At 42.0% G+C, this 22,879-nt stretch overlaps 1 protein-coding gene across 1 annotated transcript in view; it reads left to right on the top strand.

The window, feature by feature from the left end:
• The first annotated feature begins 725 nt into the window (after positions 1–725).
• NINJ2 (ninjurin 2) overlaps positions 726–22,879 on the top strand; it is a 50,416-nt gene continuing 28,262 nt past the window's right edge. The window contains exon 1 of the mRNA XM_036252720.1: positions 726–796. Coding sequence (XP_036108613.1) covers positions 785–796 — 12 coding nt within the window. The 5' untranslated portion in view covers positions 726–784. The remainder of the gene's footprint in view (positions 797–22,879) is intronic.

Below are 22,879 nucleotides of genomic sequence, written 5' to 3'. Positions count from 1 at the left end.
GGAAAGATTGTCTTTAGCTAGGTGGTCAAGAACCCAGTCAAAAACCCTACCATCCTGCAAGAAGGTCAAATAGATATTGGGAGATGACCTCCTACAATGAGCAACAGTGGCCTTGGTCCCTGGAAACACACCAAAGTTTTTGTCTCTCCTGACTCTAGCTTTGGGAGGAGGATGTGGCCAAGGAAGAGATGTGGCAAAAACCTGGGAAGAACGTCAACATGGAGAAGCTTAGGAAGATGTGACCAGGAGGAGCTTAGACTAAATAATTTCTCAAATTCTTCTGCACTCTTAACACCACTTCAAGTAAGCATGGGGTAGATGTACCTCTTCCCCTATCCTAGAGTACAGAAAAGGAAGTTCTTAGGATAGATTGCAGAAGTGAGAGTTTTTAAGGAATGGATTTTCAGTGCTGCAGTTCTTGTAGGTCTGGCTCAGCTCTGCTCAACAAGAGCGAGTTGAAGTCATTTCCTTTAGGTGCTAGACACACATATTATGTTTCTGCCTAGCAACCCCATCCTGCAGCTGTGCTGAGCAGAGTAGCTCAGAGCAGCTAATCCACCAGCAAAGCTGTGCTGAGCACCTACTGTATGCAGGGCACTGTGCTGATTTCTGCAGAGGAGCCCATGGTGGAAGAAGGTGTATCTAACAGAAGAAGGTGCTCACTGACCCCCTTCCTCTCAGCCACCAGAGTAACCTTATTTTTAGCTGAGGTCTTCCTGTTCACCAGTAATTACTTATGGGGCAAGAGGCTTCAGTTCCAACTCAGCGGATGGGGTAATGAGTCATGATGCATATGGTAACTGTGGCTTTGCTGACAGCGCATTTGCCATCTCAGTACTGCACCCTGGGCTTTTGGCACACAAAAAAAAGAGGGTTGCCTGTGGGGGCTGGTTTCCAGTCACTTGACAGCATTGGGTGTGTGTGTGTGCGTGTGTGCGTGTGTGTGCGTGTGTGCGTGTGTGTGTGTGTGTGTGTGTGTGTGAGCTTGGGATGGGGAAGGCAGACGGGTGGTACAAAATGACTGTGGGAAGCTAAGAACTCTCAGTAGACCTTGAAGTTTTTCATCACAGTGATGTCAAGATGAGGTAGGACAGTTGTGAGCAGAAAGAGCCCTGAGCTAAGAGTCAACTTGGGGTCGCACTCTGGCTACAACTGAATTGAGTGACATTCCGTGTTCAAACATCATTTACCCCATTTAAAAAAAACAGGGATAATAATTGACCTGCTCAACACCGAAGGAGTCACAAAATGAAAGAGAATTGGACTGTGAGCCTCGCAAAGGCAAGGTCTGTATTTTATTGTCTCTGTGTCGCTTCAGCACCTGGCAGGGCACTCGTGCACGCAGTGACTCTTCGGGGAATCACTGAAACCACCTGGCCCACTTGACCTGTAAGGATACTGACACCCAGTGAGGGACAGGGACTGGCATAAGGTCACACAGGCTACCTGGGAAGATGAAGCATGGAAAGCACTCAGCACCTGACACGTGCTCTGCATCAATCAGCATCAGCACCCTATCTTTCTGAATGGCAGCATCAGGATTAGAATTCAGATCTTTGAACTCTGACACCTCTGCTCTCGCCCCTCACCATATTGCCTCTGAGTTATAGGGCTAAAATCAGATAGCTTGTTAAGGTTAAAATGGTCTTCGTTAGCAGGAGAGCTGTTTCTGACACCTTGTCCTCCAAGGGCATCTGTGCCCATGGTTTGAGTACAATGGTTAAAGAACAGGGGTTCTGGAGCCAGACTGCCATTGACTAGCTGTGTAACCTCATTTAACCTCTTTATACCTTAGCTTTCTCATCTGTAAAATGGGGATTAAAATTGTGTTTAACCTCACAAGGCTGTGAGGAGTAAACGAGTTAAATAAAATGCTCAGGAAGTACATAGTAAGCACATTATTGTTTGCTGCTATTCAATGTTAATGTTAAGCTTTTGTTGCTGTAGTGGTGGCGACTGAGTTGGTAACTATAATTGGCCTTCACAAGGACAGCCATTTGACAATATAGGAATTTGTTATTTTTGAATAGGATAAGATTTCTACAGGTGTTTTAAAGGACTGGGGACTCTTTTGTGTAAATTCTTGGAGGGCTGGGGTGCTTCTCCAGTAAAAACTTTCAAGAATTGAGTACAGTGCCGTACAATTGGGGGACAATTAGAAAGCAATGACTGCCCTGGCTGGTTTGGCTCAGCGATTGGAGCATTGACCCATGGATCAAAGAGTCCCGGGTTCGATCCTGGTCAAGGCACATACCTCGGTTGCAGTTCGTCCCTGGCCCCAGTTGGGGTCGTGTGGGTGGCAACCAAACGATGTCTCTCTCACATCGATGTTTCTCTCTCTCTCTCTTCCTCTCTCCCTCCTGCTCTATCTGAAGAAAGATGAGAAAATATCCTTAGGTGAGGATTTTAAAAAAAAAAAAAGAATGCAATGACTAATAACTCCTGGGGAGGTATACACCTGGGATAGCATCCTCCACCCACAGCTGAGATGGGCACCAGCTTTCTGCAAGCACATCTCGTTTTTTCTTTGAAATCTTTAAAATCCCAGCTTCTATTCAGATTTCCTCAGCATTGGACAGTCAATGGAACCCCCAAGCACAAATAAGGTGGCTGAATGCCAGGGGACACGAGTCAGGAAAACTATGTGAGAGGCAGCCTTGCCCTGCCAAGAATGGGGTACCATTTCCTACCCCTGCCCCGCAGTGGCCCCCCAACCGCCTCACTTCCCATCCCCCTTGCACCCCCAGTCCTATGGGCCACAGGTTTCTGCCTGAAAAAGCAACCAGGGCTCTGGCCAGTTTGGCTCAGTGGTAAAGCGTCGGCCTGCGGTCCAGAGAGACCAGGGTTCGGTTCCCTCTAAGGGCATGTACCTTGGTTGCAGTTTGTCCCCAGCCCTGGTTGGGTCGTGAGGGTGGCAACCACTCGATGTGTCCCTTTCACGTCAAGGTTTTTCTCTCTCTCTCTCTCCCCCTCCCCATTCTATCTGAACAAAAAATGGAAAAATGTCCTCGGGTGAGGATAAAAAAAAAAAAATTTTTTTTTAAATTAAAAAAAAAAAAGCAACCAGGAGCTGCTCACTTGGGATGTTTCCTCCTGACTACTTTCTAGGTGCTGGGGCAGAACGCTTGCCCCACCGAAAAGGTGGCACTAGCTCAGCATTCCCCAGCCAGGCGTCATCGCGGATGCTGAGTGTCAGTCACTCATTCGCGGCCAATTGCTTCACCTGGGAGGTGGTTTTTCTCAATGGTTTCCCATGTCAACCCTGGCCTTACTAACCTGACAGGCTCCTGGAGTAGAGCTGAAACTTGTTTTCTGATATACATGTGCTTTCTCCCTTTTAAGTTGTGTGCCTCTTTTGTTTTTTTGTTTTTTAATCCTCACCTGAGGATATTTTTACATCTTCAGACAGAGTGGGAGGAAGGGGGGGAGAGAGAGAGAGAGAAATATCAATGTGAGAGAGACACATTGACTGGTTGCCACCTGCACGACCCCAAGCGGGGCAGGGACAAACTAAAACCGAGGTACGTGCCCTTCGCTGGAATCAAACCTGGGACTCTGGTCCACAGGCCAATGCTCTAACTCCTGAGCCAAACCAGCCAGAGCTGTGTCTTCCTCTTTTATAATTTGGTTCAGAGCTACCATTTGCCACGATCCCAGGAACCCTTCCCGAGATTGTCATTCCAAAGTTTTCCTGGTTTCATCATCATCATCATCATCATCATCATCTGCAGAATACCTTACAGAGTACCTATTATGTAATCCAAGTATTTCACATATTATCTTTAATATGCCTGGTACCCAACCTTGCAAGGAAAATATATTAGGACAGTGCTTCTCAGACTTTTTCTAAGAATGATGGGATTTTAAAAATGTATTTATTGATTTTAGAGAGAGAGGAAGGGAGAGGGAAAGAGAGAAAGATCAATTTGTTATTCCACTTATTTATACATCCATTTGTTGACCCTTGCATGTGCCCTGACTGGGGATTGAACCCACAACCTTGGCGTATTGGGACTGTGCTCTAATCAACTCAGCTACCCGGGCCAGGGCTGCTTCTCAGACTTTAATGTCCATATAAATTACCTCAGAATCCTATTAAAATGCGTATACTGAGTAGGTCTGGGGAAGCCTGAGATTGTGTATTTCTACAGCTCCCAGGCGATACTGACGCTGCTGGTTCAAACTCCTTGAGTAGCAATGATGCCAGGAGGAAACTTTTGTTTGCAGGTGAATGAAAAATAAAAGTTTACCCCTGGCTGGTGTGGCTCAGTTGGTTCAGTGTCGTCCCCATGCACCAGGAGGTCGCAGGTTTGATTCCTGGTCAGAGCACATGCCCAGGTTCCGGGCTCAGTCCCCAGTAGGGGGCGTGCAGGAGGCAGCGATGGGTGTTTCTATCTCTCTCTCTCTCTCCCCCTCTCTGAAATGAATAAAAACATATTTTTAAAAAATAAAAGGAAAATAATTTATTACCAGAGTATCAGGTGTCTCAGAAAGCAAATACAAGATTAAAAATGGGCCTCAGGCCCTGGCCGGTTAGAGCATCGGCCTGCGGTCCAGAGAGACCCGGGTTCGGTTCCCGCTAAGGGCACATACCTCGGTTGCAGTTTGTCCCCGGCCCTGGTTGGTCCTGCGGGTGGCAGCCACTCGATGTGTCCCTTCACGTCGATGTTTCTCTCTCTCTCTCCCTTCCTCTCTCTCCCTCCCACTCTATCTGTACAAAAATGGAACATATCCTCAGGTGAGGATAAAAAAAAAAAAAAAAAATGGGCCTCAGGAAGAACTGAAGCCAGAGAGGACTCTCTTGGTCCCCTGACTGCTTTTTTCTTGCACTTATCTTATTGCTTCTTCTTCCTCTGTTCCTTCCTTTCTTCCTTTCCCCTCTGTGCTGATTAGTGTGAGGCAACTCTACTCACGGTCCCGTGGATTCTATGTCTTCTTCTTGTTTAATTTCTTCCCTCGTCTTGGTCGTGCAAATCTTCAGAAACTTTTTAAGGAAGTGAACAATGGAAGTGAAATTTTTGCTTATGTAACAGAAAGTGTCTTTATACTTGATCAATAGTTTGCTCCAGTATAGAGGTCTAGCTTCCAGAGTGGTTATGTGATACCAATACCATTTCAATTTAGCCTTTGTATCTCATATCTGAAAGCTTTTAGATTCTCCTCTCTGACCTCCAGGGTTCTGGAAGTTCATGATAATGTGCCCAGGGATGGGTCTTTCCACATTCATTCTACTGGACACTTGATGAATTATTTTGACCTAGAAAATTATGCCCTGCTGCAGGAAAAGAAAAAAATTGTTGATTATTTATTTATTATTCCTTCCCCACTCCTCTCTTTGTTCAATTTATCTGGAGCTCCTGTTAATAGCAAGTTGGATGTCCTGGTCTGTTCCTTTCATCTTCTTAGCTTCTGGACCTCATTTTCCATCCTTTATCTCTGTGTTTTACTTTCCGTGAAATTTTACAAACTTCTTTTCTAACAATCAAGTTGAATTTTAATTTTTTATTTCATATTTTTAATTTCCAAGAGTTCCATCTTTTTATTCTCTGGACATTCCTTTTTTTTTTTTTTTTTAACAGGGTACTGTTCTTATCTCATGTATGTAATAGCTTCTCTTCTGTCTCTAGAATATTATTGTTCTTTTCCTTTTTGAACTCTCCTTCTCTCTATTTTTCTCTGTGTTTCTCATTTCTTTGTTTTGGTCTCTGTCTTCCATGTAGGCTTTTTGTTTACATTAGTGAGACACTAAGCAGTTGAATGGGGAGGGAACTAGGTAGGTAGTGACAGGTAGAAGACCTCTTCATTGTACCCTTTTGTTTTTTTGTTTGTTTGTTTGTTTTGTTTTTTTATCCTCACCCGAGGATATTTTTCCATTTTTTGTACAGATAGAGTGGGAGGGAGAGAGAGGAAGAGAGAGAGAGAAACATCGATGTGAAGGGACATCGAGCGGCTGCCACCCGCACGACCAACCAGGGCCGGGGACAAACTGCAACCGAAGTATGTGCCCTTAGCGGGAACCGAACCCGGGTCTCTCCGGACCGCAGGCCGACGCTCTAACCGCTGAGCCAAACCGGCCAGGGCCCTTTTGAAAATTTTGAATTCCGAGCCGGTTTAGTACAAAGTCTGTACAAAACAAAACAAAGCTCTTTAAAGTTTGTTTTGAGCTTCATGTGCATAGGTATAGCTTGTCCACTGGAGAACTTCGCTGTAGAGACATAGAAATGGGATGTCGAGAAACTTTTCCTTTGAGGGGACTTCCAAATATTAGTGTTTAAAAGGCTCTCTCTGAGCCATTAAATATTTTCTGATAAGAATCTTCTAGACTCCTATCCGGGGATAGGTGTTGGGGGACTGCACAAGCCTAGCTGAGAGTTTTTTTTGAAAGAGAGGGGCAGGAAGGCTAAATATCTCACTGTTCAGAATCCAGATTTTCAGCCAGGTGCTTCGACCCTCTCCCAACTATACAGGCATACCTCCTTTTATTACGTTTTACTTTCTTGCACTTTGCAAATACTGTACTTTTTTTTTTTTTTTTAACAAATTGAAGTTTTGTGGCAACCCTGTGTTGAGCAAGTCTGTTGATGCCATTTTTCCGACAGCATTTGCTCACTTCATGTTTCTGTGTCACATTTTGATAATTCTTGTAATATTTCAAACTTTTTAATTATTATATGTGTTATAGTGATCTGCAATTAGTACTCTTTGATGTTACTATTGCAATTGTTTTTGTGGCACCACGAACCACACCCATATGATGGTGAACATGTGTGTTCTGACTGCTCCACCAATCACCCATTCCCTGTCTCCCTCCCTCTCCTCTGGCTTCCTCATTCCCTGAGACAGAACAGTATTGAAATTAGGCCTATCAACACCCCTTCAGTAACCTCTAAATCAGTCGTTCTCAACCTTCCTAATGACGTGACCGTTTAATACAGTAGTTCCTCATGTTGTGGTGACCCCCAACCATAAAATTATTTTGTTGCTACTTCATAATTGCAATTTTGCTATTGTTATGTCTTAGGCAACCCCTGTGAAAGGGTCGTTTGACCCCCAAAGGGGTTGCGACCCACAGGTTGAGAACTTCTGCCTAAATGTTCAAGTGAAAGGAAGATTCAAGCTTATCTCAATTTAACTTAAAAGCTAGTAATGACTAAGTTTAGTGAGGAAAACATGACAAAAGCCAGAGAGCCCAAAAGCTAGGCTTCTTAACCACACAGTTAGCCAAATTGTGAATGCAAAGGGAAAGTTCTTGAAGGAAATTAAAAGTGCTACTCCAGCCCTGGTCGGTTTGGCTCAGCAGTTAGAGCATCTGCCTGAGGTCCCAAGAGACCTGGGTTCGGTTCCTGCTAAGGGCACGTACCTGGGTTGCAGTTTGTCCCCGGCCCTGGTTGGGTCGTGCTGGTGGCAGCCACTCGATGTGTCCCTTTCACATCGATGTTTCTCTCTAGCTTCCTCTCTTTCCCTTCCACTCTATCTGAACAAAAAAATGGAAAATGTCCTCGAGTGAGGATAAAAAAAAAAGTGCTACTCCAATGAACTCACAGGTGATAAGAAAGCGAAACAGCTCTGTTGCTGATATGGAGAAAGCTTTAGTGATTTGGAGAGAAGATTAGATAAGTCACAACATTCTCTTAACCCAAAACCTAATCCAGAGAAAGGCCCTAACTCTCTTGAACTTAATGAAGGCTGAGAGAGGCAAGAAAGCTGCGGAAGAAAAGTTCCAAGCTAGCAGAGGTTGGTTCATGAGGTTTAAGTAAAGAACTTGTCTCCATAACGTAGCAGTGCAAAGTGAAGGAGTAAGTGCTGATGTAGAAGCTGGACCAAGTTATCCAGAAGATGTAGCTAAGATAATTAATGAAGGTGGCTACACTAAACAACTGACTTTCAGTATAGATAAAACATCATTCTATTGGAAGAAGATGCCATCTAGAACTTTTATAGCTAGAGAGGAGAAGTCAATGCCTGCTTTCAAATCTTCAAAGGACAGGCTGACTCCCTTGTTAGGGGCTATTGCAGCTTATGAGTTTAAGTTGTAGCCAATATTCATTTACCATTTAAAAAATTTTAGGGGTCTTAAGAATTATGCTAAATTTCCTCTGCATGTGCTCTATACATTGAACAATGAGGTTGGGATGGCAGCACATTTGTTTACAACATGGTTTACTTAATACTTTAGGCCCGCTGTTGAGACCTACTGTTCAAAAAAAACACCAATTCTTTCAAAATATTACCACTCATTGACAATGCACCTGGTCACCCAAGAGCTCTGATGAAGATGTACAATGAGATTAACATTGTTTTCATGCCTGTTAATACAACATCCATTTTGTAGCCCATGGATCAAGGAATAATTTTGACTTTCAGATTTTATTATTTGAGAAATATATTTCATAAAGCTGTAGCTGTCATAGATAGATCTGGGCACAATAAATGGAAAACCTTATGAAAAAGGATCCACCATTCTAGATGCCATTAAGAACATTTGTGACTCATGAGAAGAGGTAAAAATAGCAACATTAACAGAAGTTTGGAAAACACTGGTTTCAGTGCTCTTGGGTGACTTTGAGGGGTTCAAGACTTCAGTTGAGGGAAAAAAAACAGCAGATGTGGTGGAAATATCAAGAGACCTAGAATTAGAAGTGCAGCCCGAAGATGTGACTAAATTGTGGCAGTCTCATGATAAAACTTCAATGGAAGGGGATTTGCTTCTGATGGATGCCCAAAGAAACTACTCCATTCCAGTTCCTGAGATGGGAACTACTCCTGGCGAATATTCTGTGAAGATTGTTGAAATGACAACAAAGGATTTAACTTGTTACATAAACTTAGTTAATAAAGCAGCAGCAGGGTTTGAGCGATTGATTCCAATTTTGAAAGAAGTTCTACTTTGGGTAAAATGCTATCAAACAGCATCACATGCTACAAAGAAATTGGTCACGAAAGGAAGAGTCGATGGATGCAGCAAACTTCTTTGATGTCTTATTTTAAGAAATTGCCACAGCTACCCCATCCTTCAGCAACCACACCCTGATCAGTCAGCAGACATCAGCGTCAGCAAGTCTCTCCTCCACCAGCAAAAAGGTTCAGATAACGGTTAGTAGTTTTCAGTAATAAAGTATTTTTAAATTAAAATATGTACATTGGGTTTCTTTTAGACATACTGCTCTTGCACACTTAACAGACGACAGTAGAGTGTAAACATAACTTTTATATGCACTGGGAAACTTAGTGTTACTTATTTTATTGCAGTATTTGCTTTATCATGGTGGTCTGGGACAGCACCTGCGGTATCTTCGAGGTCAGCCGTACACACAATGAAGCCTGAAAGCCTCTAGTCCAGTGGTTCTCAACCTTCCTAATGCCGGGACCCTTTAATACAGGTCCTCATGCTGTGTGTGGGCGTATCTGCATGTGGGCGGACCCGCCTGGAGACGGATAGAGGAGTGGTGTCTCGGTTCCTAAGACCACGGAAATGTGTGTTTTCTGATGGTTTTAGGCGACCCCTGTGAAAGGGTCGTTCGACCCCCAAAGGGGTCGTGACCCACAGGTTGAGAACCACTGCTCTAGAGAATGCTTCTCAAAGACCAGTTTTCAAATTTCCATTCTGTTAGGGACCCACATGTAGGGCACATATCTCCCAATTTAAAAAAATTTGCCATAAAGCTACAGTAAGTATGGAATCAAGTGTTATATGGCATAAGGATAGATATATAGATCAATGAAATAGAATTAAGAGTCCAGAAATAAACTCTCAGATTTATGACTAATTAATCTTCAACAAGAGTGCCAAAACAATTCAGTGGAAGAAAGAATAGTTGTTTCAGTGAATGTTGCTGGGACAACTGGACATTCCGACTCAAAAGAATGAAGTTGAACCTCACACTGTACGCAAAAATCCACTCAAAATGAATCCTAGACCTGCCATATCTGGGACTCCAGCAACCTGGCTCACACTGTTTGCCCCACTCTGGTGACTCCCTGAGGCCCTGCCCCACCCAACTTTTGGGCCCATCCAAGCTGTTTCCAGTGGCTTTACCGTAGGATTGTCCTGTTTTGGCTCCTACTTCAGATTTTCCTAAATTCTCTCAAACAAGCAGCATCTGGCCACAGCAAGCCCCGTACCTCTCACTAAGTGGCCCCAGGCTTAGCACTAGAAGCAGCCAGCCTTGGGTTCACAGCTTGGCTTCACCTGGGCACCTCCAAGCCCAGCACAAGATGCAGCCATCTGTAGGTAGCTTTGTAGCCCTGGGTAGAACACAGGCAGTGGCTGACCTTGCCCCAGAGCCAGCACACCCAGTGGACAGCCTCAGACCATGTCAAAGCACCACCACCCAACCACCTCCACAAGCAACACACTCAAGGAATGGACTCAGTGGGTACCAGAGCCCTGCTGAAGTAAGTCTTGCTCTGTGCAGTGGGCCTCTGCACAGCTTGTCCTCCAGGGTAGTCAGAGGTTGGTGGTCAGTGGGCACAGCCAGTCCTTGCAGCTGATCAGCCTGAGTAAAACCTACCCATTGATGTACCAATAGCAATCAAGACTCAATTACAACAGAAGGGTATAAAGTCCACACGAGGGGTGTACCTCGAGGGCCCAGCTGGGTGATCAGGGAGGCTGTGCCACTGGACCCTACAATACACCCTAGGAAGCCCAGGAAACACAGCACCTCTACCTAACACATAGAAACAAACACAGGGAGGCAGCCAGAATGAGGAGACAAAGAAACAGGTCCCAAATGAAAGAACAGGAAAAAACTCCAGGAAAAGAACTAAATTAAATGGAGATAAGCAATCTAACAGATGCAGAGTTCAAGACACTGCTTATAAGGACACTCAGTGAATTTAGTAAGGGCCTCAAAAGCATAATAAAGGACCAGTCAGAAATGAAAGATGCACTAACTGAAATAAAGAATAATTTACAGGGAATCAATAGTAGAGTAGGTGAAGCCAAGAAGCAAACCATCGATTTGGAATGTAAGGAAGCAAAAAACATCCAATCAGAACAACAAAAAGAAAAAAGAATCCAAAAATATGAGAATAGTATAAGGAGCCTGTGGGACAACTTCAAGCATGCCAACATTTGCATCTAGGGAGTGCCAGAAGGAGAAGAGAGAGGGCAAGAAATCGAAAACCTATTTGAAATACATCTGTAATACATTCAATGATGACAGAAAACTTTTCTAACTTGGTGAAGGAAACAGACATACAAGTCTAGGTAGCACAGAGTCCCAAACAAGATGAACCCAAAGAGGTCCACACAAAGACACATCATCATCAAAATGCAAAAGATTAAAAACAAAGAGGGAATCTTAAAAGCAGCAAGAGAAAAGCAGTTAGTTACCTACAACAAAGCTGCCATAAAGCTGTCAGTCGATTTCTCAAAAGAAACTTTGAAGGCCAGGAGGGAGTGGCAAGAAATATTTAAAGTGATGAAAAGCAAGGACCTACAACCAAGATTACTCTATCCTGCAAATCTATCATTTAGAATTTATGGCCATATAAAGAGTTTCTTAGACAAGAAAAAGCTAAAGAAGCCCTGGCCGGTTTGGCTCAGCGGTTAGAGCATCCACCTGCGGTCCGGAGAGGCCCGGGTTCGGTTCCCGCTAAGGGCACGTACCTCGGTTGCAGTTTGTCCCCGGCCCTGGTTGGTCCTGCGGGTGGCAGCCACTCGATGTGTCCCTTTCACATCGATGTTTCCCTCTCTCTCTCTTCCTCTCTCTCCCTCCCACTCTGTCTGTACAAAAAATGGAAAAATGTCCTCGGGTGAGGATTATAAAAAAAAAAAAAAGAAAAAGCTAAAGAAGTTCATCACTACCAAACCAGTATTACATAAAATGTCGACGGGTCTTCTTGAAGAAGAAGATAAAAAATATGAACAATAAAATGGCAATAAATATATCCCTATCAACAATTTAATCTACAAACAAAATGAGCAAGCAGAACAAAAACAAACTCACAGATACAGAGAACATTTTGTTGGTTGGCAGAGGAAAGGGGGGTTGGGTGAAAAAGATGAAGAGATTAGGAAGTACAAATTGGTTGTTAGACTGATGAACCTCAAAGGGAAGGGGAGAGGTGGGGCATGAAGAGAGAAACCAAAGAACTTATATGCATGTATGCATAACCAATAGACACACACAATAGTGTGGGGAAAGCAGAAGGGGGACAGGATTGGGAAGGAGAAGGTCAAGTTGGGGGGGATCATCTGTAATACATTCAACAATAAAGATACGTTTAAAAAAATGGATCATAGGCCTCAATGTAAAAGCTAAAATTTAAAAGCTCGTATAAGAAAATGTAAGAGTAAATCTTCATTAGGAAAAGCTCTGTTAGATATACCAAAGCACTATTAACAAAGGGAAAAATAAATTGAACTCATAAAAATTAAAAACTTTTGTTTGGGGCTTCTGGTAGAGATGGTAGTGGAGGTAAATGAGGTACTCATAATCTCCTACAACCACATCAAAATTACAACTAAGCTACAGAACAGCAATCATTCAGAACCACCTGACATCTAGCTGAACAGAAGTGCTGTAGCTAAGGATGTAAAGAAGCCTTATTGAGACTAGTAGGATGGATGGAGGTGCGAAAATAGCTGGTGCCACACCCACGTGTGGTGGTTAAAAAAATCAGGAGGGATGTCTTGGCTTTGAGGTCCCCTCTGAGGGGTGAGGGGTCCCAGCCCCACACCAGGCTCTCCAGCCCAGGTTTCCAGTGCCAGGAAGAGAAGTCCCCATGACTTCTGGCTGTGAAAATCAGTGGGAAGTGTGGCTTAGTGAGATGAAGGCTCCTGGAATACCATGCATTCTTTTTTTTTTTTTAAGAGAGAGAGAAGCATCGATGTGAGAGTAACACATCGACTGGCTGCCACCAGCACGACCCCAAATGGCGCTGGGGATGAACTGCAACCTAGGTACATACCCTTAGTGGGAACCGAACCTGGGACTCTCTGGTCCGTGGGCTGACGCTCTACCGCTGAGCCAAATTGGCCAGGGCCATGTATTCCTCTTAAAGGGCCCGAACAAGGACTTACTCAGACTCACTCACTCTGAACTCCAGTGCTAGAACAGCAGCTCAAAGGCTTCAGGGACATATGGGGAGAAACTGAATTGTCTGGCTTTAAGACAAGGGCTAGAGGGCAGCTTTCTCCCAGATAGAAGAGATAGAAACCATTGTTTCCTTGCTGAGCCCTTTCCCAAAGAGCTAGCAGGCAGGTGCCATATCTGAATCTCCATCAACCTGGCTAACACTATTTGCCCCACCCTGGTGATTCCCTGAGACCATGCCCCAATTGATGTGTTTCTCTCACATCAATGTTTCTCTCTCTCTCTCCTTCTCTCCCACTCTATCTGAAAAAAAAAAAAAAAAAAAATCAATGGAAAAAAATCTTCAGGTGAGAATTTTAAAAAAGAAAGAAAAGAAAAAGAAAACCTATCTGAAAAAAATAATGATGAAAAACTTCCCTAACCTGGTGAAGGAAATAGACATATAAGTCCAGGAACCAAAAGAGGCCCACACCAAGACACGTCAAGATTAAAATACCAAAGGTTAAAGACAAAAAGAGAATCTTAAATTTTTTTTTTCTTTGTTGATGTTAGGGAGAGAGAAAGAGTAAGGGAAAGGGAGAAAGAGATAAATACATCGATAAGAGAGAACATCAAATGGCCACCTCCTGTATGCCCCCCACTGGGGATCAGGCCCACAAACTGGGCATGTGCCCTGACTGGGAATGGAACTGGCAACCTCTTGGCACATGGGTCAACACTCAACCACTGAGCCACACTGACTGGGCCTAAGAGAGAATCTTAAAAGTAGCAAGAGAAAAGCAGTTATTTACCTACAAGGTAGCTCCCATAAGACTCTCAGCTGATTTTTCAACAGAAGCTTTGCAGGTCAGAAGGGAGTGACAAGAAATATTTAAAGTGATGAAAAGAAAGGACCTACAACCAAGATTACTCTACCCAGCAAAGCCGTCATTTAGATTTGAAGGACATATAAAGAGCTTCCCAGACAAAAAAAGCTAAAGGAGTTCATCACCGTCAAACCACTACAAGTATGTTAAAGGTTCTTCTTTTTGAAAAAGAAGAAAAATATTAAAAAAATATGAATAATAAAATGGCAGATACATATCAACAATTATTTTAAATGTCCCATTCAAAAGACATACAGTTATTGACACTTACATATGCTGTGTACAACAGATTCACTTTAGACCAAAAGATACACACAGATTAAAAGTAAAGGAATGGGACCTGGCTGGTTTGGCTTAGCTGATTAGGGCCTCGGCCTGAAGACCAAAAGGTCATGGGTTTGATTCCCATCAAAGGCATGTACCTGGGTTGCAGGTTCAATCCCCGGCCTCAGTCAGGGTTGTGCAGGAGGCAACCAATTAATGCATATCTCTCACATTGATGCTTCTCTGTCTCTCTGTCTCTCTGTCTCCCTCACTCTCTCTGTCTCTCTGTCTCTCTCTCTTTCTCTCTCCCTCCCTTCCTCCCTCCCTCCCTTCCACCCTATCTAAAAATCAATAGGGAAAAAAATCCTCTGGTAAAGATTAACAACAACAAAAAAGTAAAGGTCTGGAAAAAAATACTTCATGAAAATAAAATTTTAAAAAATGTGTAAGTAGCAATCATTATACCAGACAAAATAGACTTTAAAACAAAGGCTATAAAAAGAGACAAAGAGCCTGGCTGGTGTGGCTCAGTGGTTGAGCGTCAACCTGGGCACCAAGAGGTCACCAGTTCCATTCCTGGTCAGGGCACATGCCCAAGTTGTGGGCCAAATCCCCAATGGGGGGGCATGCAGGAGGCAGCCAATTGATGTTCTCTCTCATCAGTGTTTCTATCTCTCTCTTCCTCTCCCTTCCTCTCTCTCTAAAAATCAATAAAGAAGAAAAACTTTATAAAAAAAAAAAAAAGAAGTGGTGCATATGTACAATGGAATATGATTCAACCATAAAAAAAAGAATGAAATCTTGCCATCTGCAACAACATGGATGGACCAAAGGGTATTGTGCTGAGTGAATTAATTCAGACAGAGAAAGACACATGCTAGATGATTTTACTTATATATGGACTCTAAAAGCTAAACAAACTAACAAGCAGAAAATAAACAGACTCATAGATACAAAGAACATTTTTATGGTTTCCAGATGGGATGTGGGTCAGAGGTAAAAAGGTGAAGGGATTTACAAGTACAGATTAGGCCCTGGCTGGTGTCAGTTGGTTGGGCATCATCCCATGCACCAAAAGGTCAACAGTTCAACTCCCTGTTGGGGCATATGCCCGGTTGTGGGCTTGATCCCTGGTGGGGTGTGTGCAGGAGAGAGTCGATTGATGTTACTTTCTCATTGATAATTTTATCTCTCCCTCTCCCTTCCTCTCTCTCTCTAAAAAAAAAATAAGAAAGAAAAGTACAAATTGGTAATTACAGAATAGTCACCGGGTTGTAAAGGACAGCACAGGGAATATAGTCTATAATATTGTAATAACCATACATGGTGTTAGATGGGTACTAGATTATTGGGGTGATTGCTTTATAAGTTCTATAAATGCCTAATTATGGGGTTGTACACCTGAAAGTGATATGACATTGAATGTCAACTATAATTTAAAAATAAAATTATTTTTTAAAAAAGATAAGAAAAACTCGTTTGGAATGACATCATCAAGAAGTGAAAAGAGAACCTACACAATTTGAGAAAATATTTGGAAATCATGTACCTCTAAGGGAGTTGTATCCAGAATGCACAGAAAACTTTTACAGTATAGTAAAACAACAACCCAGCTTTCACATGGTCAAAGGGTCTAAATAGACATTTCCCAAAGATGATATACATATGGCTAGTAAGCACATAAAAAGATGTTCAACATTATTAGCCATCAGGGAAATACAATTTCAAAACCATAAGATACCACTTCATACTCACTGGAAGGCTATTGTCTAAATGACAGAAAACAAGTGTTGTTAAGAATGTGGAGAGATTGGAAACTCACATACTATATGTGGGAATGTAAATGGTGCAGCCACTTTGGAGAACGACTTGGCAGTTCCTCAAAAAGTTAAACACAGACCATATGACCCAGGAATTTCACTCCTAGGTATGTACATTCACACAATAAATGAATGTTCAAAGCAACATTACTTATACTAGACAGAAAGGAAAACAACACATAAGTTTATCAACTGAAGAATGGATAAATAAAATGTAGTATATGCATGCAATGGAATATTAATCAAGGGTACACAGAAATGATACATCAACATATACTATGACATAAATAAATTTTAAAAACATGAAGCTAAGCAAAAGTCACAAAGGACCACTTCTGTGTGATTCTAGTTATATAAAATGTCCAGAATAGGGAAATCTGTAGAGACAGAAGGTAGATTAATGGTTGCCTCTGGTGGGGTTGGGGAAGAGAGGTGAGGGAATGGGTATAGGGTTTCTTTTTGGGTTGATGAAAATGTTCTAAAATTGATTGTGGTGATGGTTGCATAACCCTGTGAATATACTAAAAGCCACTGAATTGTACACTTTAAATAGGTAAATTGTATGGTGTGTGAGTTGTATCTCAATATAGATATTATAATGGAGTTTCTGGAGTAGTCCACTGTCTACCCACAGGTCTCCAGTGCCACTGCCCTGGAATTGGAAGTCTCCAGCACACCTTATGCACAGTGCTCCTCAGTTATAACTGCATTAGGAGACCAAATCTGGGGTCACGTCACGTATTTGTTCTTAATTTAATGGTTATTTAAGGGATTGCTACTGGCTTTATTAGGTGATGTACTTTAAAGTGATATTTACTAAGTCAGACAAATTCATAAACTATATCTGACTTTACTCTCTTATTCCGTCTAAAATGGTTTCTTTTATTTTTTAAAAGACATCCTTTGCCCTGGCCAGTTTAGCTCTGTGGTTAGAACATCTGCTCTTGGACCAAAGGGTCTCAGGTCCAATTCCCAGTCAAGGGCACATACCTGGGTTTCAGGTTTAATCCTCAGCCTGGTCTGGCAACCCATCTCTCTCTCCCTCCCTCTCTCCCTCCCTCCCTTCCTCCCTCTCACTCTCTCTGAAAATCGATGAAAAAATTATCCTCGGGTGAGGATTAACAACAACAACAACAACAAATATATATATATCCTTTTATTAATAGCAAATAATACGAAAAGCACCTCCCTCCATGGAAGTCTGGGAATGCATTCTAAATGAGGATGCAAACCTGGTTCATTCATTTATTCAACAAATATTTGTCAAGTATTCACTTTGTGCTGGCTACTGTGCCAGATTCTACAAATGCAATGGTGAAAATTGCAGAGGTGAGAGCTAAATAAATAATCCTTTAGGTTAATGTCATCTTCTTTCAAAGAACAAAGATTTTCCTACCAGAGGAACTGGTGGTGTTTTGATTATTGAGGGATTAAGAAAAAAATGTCTACACATCCTTCCCCCCAGCCCCCCCACCCCCGCCGCCTTTGAGATCTAAGGTTGAGTTTTTTTCTAAACTTTTTAAAATCCTCACCTGAGGACATGCTTTTATTTATTTGAGAGAGAGGAAAGGAGAGGGAGAGAGAAACATTGATCGGTTGCCTCCCGCACGCACACTCCCTGACAGGGGATTGAACCCGAAACCTGGGTATGTGCCCTGACCAGTAATCAAATCTGAAACCTTTTGGTGTATGTAACGAGGCTCCAACCAACTGAGCCACACCGGCCAGGGATCAAGGTTGAGTTTTTTAAAGTTACATAAATATTAGAGTAACACTAACAAATGAAAAAAAAAGTTTGATAAAAATTCTGCCACCTGACCCCCATCGATCTATTTTCAAACTGTTTCTCCATTTCACTTTTTTTTTTTTAAGTTTCTAGTTCCATTTCCCCTATTGCTTTGACCACCTCCATTGCATGTCTCTCAGAGGACCCAGTTCAAAGGACCTCCCAAGACTCTTATTAAGAAATTCAGACCTGAGGCATTAAAGGTTGTGGCAGCCAAGACCCCCCCAAAGGAGTAAGTGCGAATCCCATGCCAATTTGCTTCTGGGCACATTTCTCAAGACTCAGATACACCAGGGCTCTGCCAGGCTGTCTACAAAAGCTGGGGCTGATGCCTGAGATGTGTAAACTTCTGCATTGGAGACGTCCTGTGCTCAGAGACCAACAATGTGAACACAATATGGCACCAGCAAGTCAGAGGGGGACGTCTTGGGAAAGACTGTGAATCGCCACCCAGGTGTGCTGGGGTGGAAGTCTGACCTAGGCGAGGAAGACAGGCAGCAGACCAAGCCGCAGCAGCAGGTGTGAGGACCTCTGTGTTTCCACACTCAGGTGGGACTGACTCTGCTGAGGCAAGTGGGGTCCAAATGCCAGCAAAGCCACAGACAGGCTGTGAAATTGACACGTCCCTTCATCTTTATTCAGCTGTAAATGGAGATAATAATCCCTACCTTGCAGGATGTTGTGAGGGTTAGAGATCATGTAGTGAAGTCTAGCACAAGACTCTGATTCTCAATGGTGGCTTGCATTAGGTCTAGGACTCTCATATTCTTTGGGGCTATGATTTCCCCCTAAATTTCTAGAATTTAGCTGTGTCCTCATCTCTCAGTGAGTAGATTTTTAAAAAACTCTTACAAGTCTTCTTTTACAATATGACTACAAAGTAATACATGTTTATCATAGAATCTTTGAAAATTTCAGAAAAACAACACAAAATAATTTATAATTTGCCCTGGCTGGTTTGGCTCAATGGTTAGAGCGTCAGCCAGCAGACCAAAGAGTCATGGGTTTCAATTCCAGTCAAGGGCACGTACCTCGGTTTTGGTTTGGTCCCTGACCCCGGTAGGGGTTGTGCAGGAGGCAGCCAATCAATGTATCTCTTTCACATCGATGAGTTTCTCTCTCTCCCTCTCTCTCTCTCTCTCTCTCTCTCTCTCTCTCTCTCTTTCTCTCCTTCTCCCTCTCCCTCTCCCTCTCCCTCTTCCTCTCCCTCCCACTCTATCTAAAGATAAATGGAAATATATCCCCAGGTGAGAATTTTTTTTTTATTTATAATTTGACCTCTTAGAGGTAACTACAATTAACATGTTTATGTATAGTCTCCCAGTTTTAAATACTAATGTCCCATAGCATGATTATACCACAATCATTCTCTATTGTTAGTTATGTCCCGTTTTCACTATTCATTATGAATAGTACCATCATGAACATTCTTAAAGTTAAGTCTTTGCACACATTTCTGATTATTTTCTGAGGATAAGTTTCTAAAATGGAACTACTACTGCAAATGATACACACATTTTTAAGGCTTTTGAGACACACTGACAAATTAACTGAGAAGGAAATACTTTTTAAATTTTGTTTCTTCTATTTTAATATTTTTCTCTCTGCATATAAAAAGAATATATTCTTGTCAAAAATTCAAGCATTGTAGAAATATATATTAAAAAGGATTCAAAGTTCTCCTTCATTCTGTGTTCTAGAGATAATTGCTATTAACAGTTTGGTACTTGTTAACAGTACTTTGAATGACTCCAATTAGATACTGACGTGAAATTGATGACCATGTTTTAAATTTATCCCTCATTGTTCCTCATTTCTCACAAACCCAGGCTGAATCATGAGTGAGCTCCTTCTTCAAAGGTGACCTGTGGTGGGTCCATACATTCATACCCTCCCCTTGGCACATCCCAGTCTGGTAACCCAGGCAAGCTCATGCCCTCTCTGGAATCCACTGCTGCTGAGCAGAAAAAGAGCAGGAGGGGGTCATCAGCTGGAGTTGTGGAGATATTCACCTAGTGAATGTAGGTTCTGGCACTCACCCTCTTTTTTTTATCCTCACCCGAGGACATTTTTCAATATTTTGTTCAGATAGAGTGGGAGGGAGGGAGAGAGAGAGAAACATCGATGTGAAAGGGACACATCGAGTGGTCGCCACCCACACGACCCAACCAGGGCCGGGGACAAACTGCAACCGAAGTACGTGCCCTTAGCGGGAACCAAACCCGGGTCTCTCCAGACTGCAGGCCAACGCTCTAACCGCTGAGCCAAACTGGCCAGGGCATGGCACTCACCCTCTTGATGCCCAGGGGGAAGTGAGTGAAAGCACCTGTGATGTAGCCAAGTCTGGAATCATCCTTGGGCACACTAGAAACAAGTCATTGGCAATATACTATCTGTGCAGACCTACGCACACGCAGAATGAACAGCCATGCGCTCACACACAGTGTCAGTGCATAGCTTCTACATGCCAGCACCTCACTGTCTCCCCATCTATTAACAAACTCATTTCTCGACAGAAAACTTATCTTCAGATGCTTGTGAACTGTCTCTGGAAGGGACCTCCCACCTACATAAAAAAGCCCAGAGTTACAAAGAAAATTTTATTTGTGATAATAAAAGGTTCCTTATACTAGCAGGACCTAACATTATACTAGAAGGAAACACACAAAGGCTTTGGGCCCTCTGGCCTTCAGTAGTCCTGCATTCCTCCCAGACTAACCACACCCCAGCCCATCCACACGTTCCATCAGAGTTAGCTCTATTTTCAGAGACAGGATCCTACGACACTTCTTAATGCTAATTGTTAATGGCAAACCCAGCTAATAAATTCTCCTCACAGGCTTCTAAGATCCCATCTCCTCCATGAGATCTTATTGGCTATGGCAAGAAAAGTAGGAATTTCAATGAGCCCTGTGTCATCTCAAATTACACTTTTCTTGAGGCTTCTTCAATTCATCATATGTGTATATTATCCCCTTGCTTTTATGTAATATGAATATGCACAGCCTTTATTTTGTGATTTGTCTGACCTGTTTTCACTTGTCCATTCCTTATAACCTTTAAGTCTGTCAGTGTCAGACAATGTCCTCGTGTGTTACTATGTTCTCAGTACAACCCTTAGTATCCCGAGTCAACAAAATGGAAGCCTATCTGTAAGTGATCAGATGATAATAACAATATTAAGATTTATTGAGTGCTTACTATGTGCCAGGCATTATTGTAATTACTTTACATGCATTAATTCATTTAGTCCTCACAACAACTTGATGAGGAAAGCACTACTGTTATTTTTATTTTACATGTGAGGAAATTAGGGCACAGAGAGGTTAACTGACTTGCCCAAGGTCACACAGGGGGTAGAACTAGACAGTACTCATAAGCTCATAAACTCACAACCTATAACCATTAACACTTTAGTGTTTAACATTCTTGTTTTTTCCCTGTGTATATAAAGGTATTTTAATTTATTTTAGAAAATAGAATCATAAATATACTGAATAGATATTGTTTGTCTTTGTTCAGGGTATAAATTTGCAATATCTGTGGCATGCTTTTTATTTATTTATTTTTTCTTTATCGATTTTACAGAGAGAGGAAGGGAGAGGGAGACAGAGATAGAAACATTGATCAGAGAGAATATTGATTGGCCTCTTCCCGCATGCCCCCTACTAGGAATCAGGTGCACAACCTGGGCATGTGCCCTGACCTGGAATTGAACCGGTGACCTCTTCCTACATGGGTTGATGATCAACCACTGAGCCACGCTGGCCAGGCTGTGGTATGCTTTTTAATTTTAAGAAATTTTTCATGCAACAGAATTTTAATATTTTTGATACCTATTAATCTTTTCCTTTGTGATTTCTGCCTATTTAAAAAAATTTTAATTTAAGTATAGTTGGTATACAATATTATATTTGTTTCAGGTGTACAACATAGTGATTCAACATTTATATACCTTACAATGAGATCACTATACTAAGTCTAGTAATCATCTGTCACCATGCAGACTTATCACAGTATTATTGACTATATTCCCCTTCACCTTTTCACCCATCCCCATGTACTTCCTTCTAGTAACCATCAATTTGATCTCTGTTTCTATGAGTGTGTTTTTGGTTGTTTGTTTTTAGATTCCACATGTAAGTGAAATCATATGATATTTGCCTTTCTCTCACTGACTTATTTCACTTAGCATAATACCCTTTAGGTCCAACCATGTGGTTGCAAATGGCAAGATTTCATTCTTTTTTATGGTTTAGTAATATTCCATTGTATATGTACCACATTTGCTTTATCTATTCATCTATCAATGGACAACTAGGTTGCTTTCATGTCTGGGCTATTATAAATAATGTTTCAATGAACAAAGGGTACATATATCTTTTATAATGTGTTTTCATTTTTTTTGGATTAATACCCAGAAGTGAAATTGCCATATGGTACATCTTGTTGCAGTTTTTGGATGAATCTCTATATTGTTTTCCATAGTGGCTACACCAATTTGCAGTCCCACCAATAGTGCAAAAGAGTTTCCTTTGTTTCACGTCCTCACCAACATGTGTTATTTGCTGACTTTCTGATAATAACCATTCTGACTGGTGTGAGGTGGTAACTCATTGTGGTTTTGATTTGCATTTTTCTGCTGATTAGTGATGAGTATCTTTTCATATATCTGTTGTCCATCTGTATGTCCCCTTTGAAGAAATGTCCCATCATGTCCTCTGCCCATTTTTTGATAGGATTGTATATCCTTCTATTTACTTGTGTCCTCTTCAATGTCTTATAGTTTTCAGAGTACAGGTCTTTTTTCTCCTTGGTTAAATCTATTCCTAGGAATTTAATTCTTTTTTAAAACTATTTTCATTGATTTAAAAAAAAATTTTTTTACAGCATTATTTATAATAGCTAAGATATGGAAACACTTAAGTGTCCATCAATAGACAACTCTTTCACTCCATTCTCCTCTGTTCTGCCCTGCCCTTCTATACAGGATTAGCGAGACATCTTTGGTTTTTCATCTTCAGTGTTTTAGCTCCAGCTGGAGAAACACAGCCTTCAGTTGTTGGTGGAAAGGGAAAGTGCTCTTTATTTTCATTGATT

The sequence above is a fragment of the Molossus molossus genome, unplaced genomic scaffold, assembly GCF_014108415.1.
Source record: "Molossus molossus isolate mMolMol1 unplaced genomic scaffold, mMolMol1.p scaffold_m16_p_10, whole genome shotgun sequence".
NCBI classification, from domain to species: domain Eukaryota; kingdom Metazoa; phylum Chordata; class Mammalia; order Chiroptera; family Molossidae; genus Molossus; species Molossus molossus.
The sequence above is the reverse complement of the archived record's forward strand: the minus strand, read 5'-3'. Positions and strand labels throughout refer to the sequence as shown.